General features: G+C 36.7%; 1 protein-coding gene across 2 annotated transcripts; it reads left to right on the top strand.

The window, feature by feature from the left end:
• Positions 1-1,023: 1,023 nt before the first annotated feature.
• On the top strand, positions 1,024-3,055 carry LOC145108080 (3-oxoacyl-[acyl-carrier-protein] synthase I, chloroplastic-like). 2 transcript variants are annotated; one of them, XM_079045082.1, is made up of 7 exons: positions 1,024-1,491; positions 1,568-1,999; positions 2,094-2,267; positions 2,363-2,476; positions 2,556-2,657; positions 2,738-2,788; positions 2,876-3,055. In XM_079045082.1, the coding sequence occupies exons 1-7, from the start codon at positions 1,039-1,041 to the stop codon at positions 2,915-2,917; spliced, it is 1,368 nt and encodes a 455-aa protein (XP_078901208.1). In that variant the 5' UTR covers positions 1,024-1,038; the 3' UTR covers positions 2,918-3,055. The 2 variants fall into 2 exon arrangements, with proteins under 2 accessions (XP_078901208.1, XP_078901200.1); XM_079045074.1 differs by having other exon boundaries at positions 2,722-2,788.
• Positions 3,056-8,064: the final 5,009 nt, after the last annotated feature.

The raw sequence follows: 8,064 nt of genomic DNA, 5'->3' as shown, positions 1-8,064 counted from the left end.
TTCAGTAGTAGTGGTCGCAAAGAAAAGCTTTGAACTGGTATACCGACTCAAATGGCGGGATATCAAAATATTAAAAATTGATAGGCGGGATATCAAAACTTGGTGGCGGGATATCAAAAATTGATATGCCATTACGCCCCATAGCCATAGAACACAGTTTTATTTAAAAAAACGGGTCATATGATTTTACAGCTAAAAGTGCCGGTTGTATCATAAGAAACCGGGTTGTTTAGTTCAATCATATATCCCGGTTCCATACCTTAAACCGGGTCATATAACTCCCCCCTTTATAAAACCCGTTTTTTCCATAATATGTCCCGTTTTTTTCATAAATCGGGTCTTATATGGCGAGTTCTATGTGACGTTCTGTAGTAGTGATAAAAACATATTGTTATTCTATTATTCGGGTTATTCGGGTTATAGAATCCTAATACGGTTTATTCGGTTTTTTTCGGTTATATTAGGTCCTTATTCTTCTTGTACATCTTATTCGGGTTATTCGGGTAATAACCGAACCGAACTGATTAATACCCAAACCGAACAAAACCCGTATTGGTTAATCGGTTCGGTTTTCGGTCATTCAATTACCCTTATTCGATTTTCGGTTTATTCAGGTTCGGGTCCCGGTTCCGGCCGGAATAACATCCCTATTTCTGAATTTCTAGTGATCTTGTGATGTTTTAAATTTCTATGTTTTTTTATTTTTTTTAATTTCTATTAAAAAATAATGTGTTTGAAATATTTATTTTCTATATTAATAATAATAAAAAAAAGTAACATGAACCTGCACCATCCAAATGACAAGTTTTTGCTAATGTATACCAAATATAACGTGGCATCCAGAAAGTAGCAAGTATGACACCCCCTTAACTTATAATTGTGGACATTCCAAAAGAATCAAACTGGGAACAAGACTTTGGCGTAAAAATTAAATTAAATAATAGTAGGGCTACAAGCTACCTGCCTGCATGGGGGTATATATTCTATGGAAATGGTTTCATAGCTTCACGTTCTTCAAACGTTAGACTGCACCCAATAATGGAAGCTCAAGCTATTCTGCTGTTACAAGTTCCTTCGGCGCCCACAATCTTCAAAAGCTCTTCACGGATAATTGTGAAATCACAAGCACCAATCCGTGCCACACGTCGCCAGTTACTAGCTTACCATCCTTCAGCCATCGCACCTAAACGGGAGAAAGATGCTAAAAAACGGATTGTTGTAACCGGTATGGGTCTCGTCTCCGTCTTTGGGAGTGACGTCGGCACGTTCTACGATAGCCTCCTAGCGGGTGAGAGTGGAATCAGTTTAATAGACAAATTCGATGCTTCATCATTCCCAACACGGTTTGGTGGCCAAATTCGTGGATTCAACTCAAATGGGTATATAGACGCCAAAAGTGACAAGCGACTTGACGATTGTCAAAGGTATTGTATTGTTGCGGGGAAAAAAGCTCTTGAAGATGCTGTTCTTGGGAGCCACGAACTCTCCAAAGTTTGTAATTTCTTCCATTTTTCATGTTTCTAAACATTTGATACATTGTGTTACAGTAAACTTTGATGATGTGCAGATCGATAAGGATCGTGCTGGTGTGGTTGTAGGATCAGGATTTGGAGGTGTTACGATGTTTTCTGATAATGTCGAGTCTCTCATAGAGAGAGGTTATAAGAAGATTACACCTTTTTTCACACCTTATTGCATATCAAACATGGGCCCGGCCTTACTTGCTAAAGATCTTGGCTTTATGGGACCAAATTACAGCATCTCAGCTGCTTGTGCGACATCCAACTTTTGTTTCTGTGCTGCTGCTAATCATATCCGTGAAGGGAAGGCTGATTTGATGATTGCTGGCGGGGTCGATGCTATCCTTATTCCCGTGGAATTGGGAGGTTTTGTTGCTTGTCGAGCGTTGTCTCAAAGAAACGATGATCCCCAGACTGCTTCTAGACCATGGGACAAAGACAGAGATGGGTTCGTTTTGAGCGAAGGTGCTGGTGTTTTGGTAACTTTAGCACCCATCTTTTCATTAGATACACTTCTATCTTATTTGTCGATCTTGTTGGTTATATGTGAACGTTGATCTCCTTTGTTGGCAGGTAATGGAGAGTTTAGAGCATGCAATGAAAAGGAATGCTCCAATACTTGCCGAATACTTAGGAGGTGCGGTTAATTGTGACGCTTATCATATAACTAATCCGAGACTGGATGGGCTCTGTGTTTCATCTTGCATTCGAAGCTGCCTTGTGGATGCTGGTGTGTCTGCGGAGGAGGTACTTAAGTTTTATGTTTATTATCTTTCCTTTAAGAAGGTTGAAAATTAAAAGCGCTTCACACATTATCTTGTCGAGCTAAATGTTGTTTTTAGGTAAATTACATCAATGCACATGCAACTTCAACAGTGGTAGGAGATCTAGCAGAGGTTAATGCTCTCAAGAAGGTGTTTAAAAGCAAAGAAGAGATCAAAATGAACGCCACTAAGGTGAGAGCGCCCATAGTCAACTTTGTCTCCTTAGTATCAGCTCGATATTGACATTATCGTATCTTGTATTTTTATTCAGAGTATGATTGGGCACTGTATGGGAGCAGCTGGAGGTCTGGAAGCCATTGCTACAATCAAAGCTGTTCAAACAGGATGGTTGCATCCCACCATTAATCAATTTGTATGTGCTACTTACATTCATATTTGTTTGCCTTTTAGCATTTGAGTTTGATGTGCAACTGTAGAACCCAGAACCTGCAGTTGAATTCGACACAGTTCCAAATACAAAGCAACAGCATGATATCAACATTGGTGAGTTAGTTTCTCTTTGTCCATGGTTCAGATGTCATGTTTAATAAAGTTAACTTATTCAATCTCTTTTATTATATATGCATGCAGCAATTTCAAGTTCAATTGGTTTTGGTGGACACAACTCCGTAATAGCATTCTCGGCATTTAAAGCATGATATGTTCATCTATAATTTCTCAAAAACATCATGGCCTTTGAGGCATTTGATAAACTGTCAAATGTGATCCATGCATATTTAGAGCATATTGATTTTTCTTACGTATTTGTTATGATTTTGATTGAACCTTACGTCATGAACTCACATAAGTTGGTTTAGTAATTTACCTTCACAACTAGCTAGAAAGTGACTTTTAGCAACAAATTTCCGTCCCTATTTTGGTATTTGCAAAAGAAATTTTGAATCAAATTTAGCAACGAATTTGTTCACCCTTCTCGTATTTTCTCGGAATGTTATTCTATTATATAAGGATAAACACTTTGTACCAAATTTCGATCTCATACCGATGCCGTACCGAATTTAATAATATGGAATGGTTCTCCAAAATCACATAATTCGGTATTTAGTAACGTCGGTACCGGTTTAAGGTACTAGTACGGGTAATGTTAATTCGGTTCAATAGTCAGGATTGACTTTAAATAAATTTTAATTATCGAGAAATCGAAAATGATATCTATCAGTACTAGTTCCGTGACATCATAAATTCCTTTTACCAATTAATACACGCTCCTTATTTAATTTTTTAATATTTAATTATCAAACACATATCCTTTACAATTTATTATGAGAAAATTCGGTAAAATGACAAAAAAAAGGGTTCTTTGAAAAAAAATGACAATGAAAAAACGGATTTCAGAATCTGACCATAGGATCCCCAGAGCACTTTGTGCGGATCGAGTAATCCCTCTAAGGAAATGGAACACCTCTACGGATCTTGGGTTTTTTAATATTTTTTTCGTTTTTTCGTTTATTAATATATATATTTTTTTAATCACATAAGGTATTATGTGATTATTATGTAAAAAAATTGACAAAAAAAGGATAAAAATAACGAACTTATGTTTAATATCAGTCCACAGAACTGTTTGAGAATCCACAGAACTGTTATCAGCTGATCAGTGTACACCTCTACGGATCAGTGTATAAATTGTCATACCTGTTAAATATTGTAATAACTCACCCCGATATTGAAAAATATAGAAATGGCCTCCAATGCACCAACTTCTACGAATGCAAATATAGAAATTTGAAGATGAACTCATATTATAAATAAAAAAAATGCAACTCTTTACGAAAAATTCAAAGATCATCTATGACTATTTATACACTCTTCGACTCCATAGAGCTTTTTGTCAGTCTGCAGTGTTGTTTGTCAATACGCAGTGTTGTTTGTCAGTCCGCAGAGCTTTTTGTCAGTCCGCAGAGCTGTCTTTAACCAATAATTGTGATCCATATATTCCAATTTTTTATTAAAAGGTAAATATTAATAGGTAAAAGTTACACATTATTTATTAAAATATAACAACGTCAACAGACCAAAACAATGGTTAATATAAAAGTAAATAGAAACTAATATTAGTTGTCATCCATACATTACAATTCAAGTAAATTGTCGTGGAGGTAAGACGACAACAATTTCAACTGGTATTTCCTAATGCATAAGGTTTGCAATAGGATTCACCATCTCAGTTTGATAAGCATTTCGATACACCGCAGTAGTTAACTTATAATTGACCATAAGTTGGATTTCTTCAATTTCAAGTCTTTGTAGTGATGCTATAGCGTGATGACAAGGTATACCGCAGTTTTCCCATTTCCCGCAAGTACAAATGCCACGATCTAATTGCACGGATTCGGTGGTTAACTACTTACTCACTTCATATCTGTCGCCAACAATATGCCTAACCCTACAACCATCGGAGTTGATAAATCTTTTTTGAAGCACCTTAAGTACATAAGGGGTCAAAAGACCATGAAATTCCCCTGTGAAATTAACTGAATCATCAAATAAAAATTATGATGCAATAATTTATATTAAAACATATCATTATTACCTCCGAATGCAACATGTTGACCATACACTCCTCGCATGAAGTCATAGACCATTTGAATGATTGTTGTTATTGGTAACTCATGTCTGTTTGTCATTATCCAATTGACGACATCGGGAATGTCAATGAATTTCACATTGAAACGTACTTTACGGAAAAATGCCCGTACCCATTTTGCAATGGCAATATTGTCAAGCCAGTGAAGATCATTCCCATTCACCTCATTTTGTAAGGTGTTCAAACTCCCATATAAATCAGACACATTATACGTTTTGCATGTCTTCCAGAACAACTGCTCCACAATTGTATTGTTTCCGGTGGAAGCCCGTATTTTCTCAGCTATATTTTTACAACAATAACCATAATATGAATCAGGATAGATTCTCTATACTATGAAGTCTATAGAGTCAGACATATTACTTATGAAACCAACTTCCATACTGTCACCTAAACATTCTTTCAGCCTCCTCATGAACCATACCTATGACTCGTTATAGTTTATGGTTCCCAAAGCAACTGCTATAAGTAGGGGTTCATGATTGCCATCTAAAGAAACCGCAATGTACATGGATGTTATGTAAGTCCCAATTAGATGTACATGACAAAAGAATATGATTGGTATCATAGACGTGAGAAACGTACGAATCTGCAAGAAAAGATAAGAATAGTGGCCAATTAACAACTTCAAATAACCAAAAATTTAGTAAAAATGATTACTTACACGCATCCCAATGCCACAAAACAAAATTGGAAACGATCGTACATATCTTTCTTAATACACGTGAAGGTGTTAGGATTGGTTATTTGCAAATTATGAAAGAAAATCGATAGGTTCGAGAAACTATTTTTTAACACCTCATTGAAGGAAATCATTTTCATAACTTTCCACAACTTCTCAAAATTAAAAGGCTTGTCCAATATAAATGAAATCTGTATCCATTAATCCGCAAAGCTGTTTGTCAGTCCGCAGAGCTGTTTGTCCTTCTACAGAGGTGTTTGTCAGTCCGCAGAGCTGTTTGCAAGTTTGCAGAGCTTGTTATTCTGCATAGCTGTTTGTCAATCCGCAGAGTCGTTTATCTTTTTTAAATCATCATTCATTCTTCAATAAACTCACACATTTTGTGACAACCCGAAATCTCTATCTGTACGTCAACGCAATCAATAGGAAGTCGGACTTGCTTTTGCTTCGTTCTTACTGTGTTTAGGACCAGATTAAGAGTCTCTAAGCCTAGTATACTTACGGATTGAAGGTTGAGAAGTGTCAGTTCGGGATTAGAGGAATGAATTCGAGCCGGAAACACCATATAGGGATGTTCACGACCGCAAACTAGGTTCACGGACGTGAACCCATGGTTGGGCCGTGAACCCCTCTCTATATATATGTTCTTCCTTCATTTACCACTCATTTCTTCTCTCCTTGGCCGAAAACTCCTCAAGACTCTCTCAAGACTCATCGAACAAAAGCCCTCTTAAAGGCCTCAAAACGTAAGTATGTCATTCCTTACTTATTCATGATTAGAAACCCCTTGATTCTAGCCTTGATTCATCACTTTTTCATCATCATCTTCATGGCATTGAAGAGTTCACGGTCGTGAACCCTTCTATGACAACTTGAAATTTTTTTATTTTGAAAGCTCAGTCAGTCAACTCAACTGAGTGTCAGACTCATTGGTAATGAGTTCTAGCCTGGTTAAAGGTCATTCTAAGGAGTTTTAAGCCTAGTACACTTAAGGAATGAGTGTTAGAATGTACCTGCTAGAGACACTGTCCAACAAATCAAGACTTAACCTCTTCAAAAAGAGTTCACGGCCACAACACTTGAGTTTACGGCCGTAAACTCAAGGTGGGCCATAAACTCCCTCCTTAAGTCTCATATTCTTCATTTTTCATTCATTATCTCATTCCACCTTAAGAACACTCCCAAATCCTCTCAAGTATCATCCCGACTTTCGTCCTAGATCATCAAAAGTTATCTTTAAGTTTCACCAAGAACACCAAGAACACACACTAGTGTTCTTGGATCTTAGCCACCATTTCAAGCCTCTATATCGTAAGTAATCTTCCCTACACTTGATATCTAGTTAGGACTCATGCTTAGAGCCTTGAAAACATCAAGAACACAAGAACAAAAGGAGTTTACAGCCAAGCCATCTCCTATGGCTGTAAACCCCTTTAAGGGTGCCATTTTGGCCATAAACCCTCCTAGATGCAAAGCTTGTGACCTAGAACCCTTCCTTGATGGAAATAGGACCTTAAACTACTCTCAAATTCATAATGACCATGAGTTTACGGCTGTAAACTCCTTTGGGCCGTAAACTCATCAAAAGCCTCCATTGAGTTGGTCTTTCTCATCCTTGTGTAGAGCAAAAGTCCCTAAAACTTCTCTAGCCTTCAAACATACATTTATGCATGTTTGACCATGAGTTTACGGCCGTAAACTACCTTTGGCCGTAAACCCATGGTCGTAAACACATGATAGTGCCATTCCACTTTCTTTAGATTAATCACATGTGATTCCAACACTTGGTCAAAGTGTTTCCTAGTCCCGTGAGGTGTTTCCTTACAGTTGTTTGCTTCCAAACACTATATTTATGTCAGTATATGCCAATATATATCATTTAGGACTTGTTGTGTCTCCAGACTTCATCTGTGGAACTTCTCACCCTTACACGCGTATTCGTTGAATCACCCACATCAGGTGAGTTCATACCCCGTAATGAATCTTTTAACTATTTTAAATGCTTTTAAGGCGGGGGGAATACAAGTTGAACATAATGATAATTGTGTAATTGTTTGTTATAAACATCTTTCAAAAGGTTGCTTATGTCTTTTATAATTGATCAAAACATTTCAAAAACTCTTTTAAAGTTATGTTACTTTATAGTTTTACAAAACTCTGTTTTAAAGTACAAGCATAACTTAGTAGATAAAAGGAGTCTTTTCAAGAACAGTTCAAGTAAATTATAATAGGTATAGTTTAGAGATTCAGTTCATACTAGATACAATACACGATAATAGAACGAACATACTATATGAGAAACAGAACATACTATATGAGAAACAGAACAAACATATTAAGTTGCTATAGCATGGAACTAATACAGGATCTAATTATACCAATGAATCATTAACTCATTGTTCTAAACAAAAGGTGATAGTTATATTGGGTATACGTGATCATATAACTTTAATGTGAATTACACGGCTTGCAATTGATTGCAGAGGTCGC

This window comes from Lactuca virosa, chromosome 1 (genome assembly GCF_052849685.1).
Source record: "Lactuca virosa cultivar CGN04683 chromosome 1, Lactuca_virosa_CGN04683_v6, whole genome shotgun sequence".
In the NCBI taxonomy this organism is placed as follows: Eukaryota; Viridiplantae; Streptophyta; class Magnoliopsida; order Asterales; family Asteraceae; genus Lactuca; species Lactuca virosa.
The sequence above is the reverse complement of the archived record's forward strand: the minus strand, read 5'-3'. Positions and strand labels throughout refer to the sequence as shown.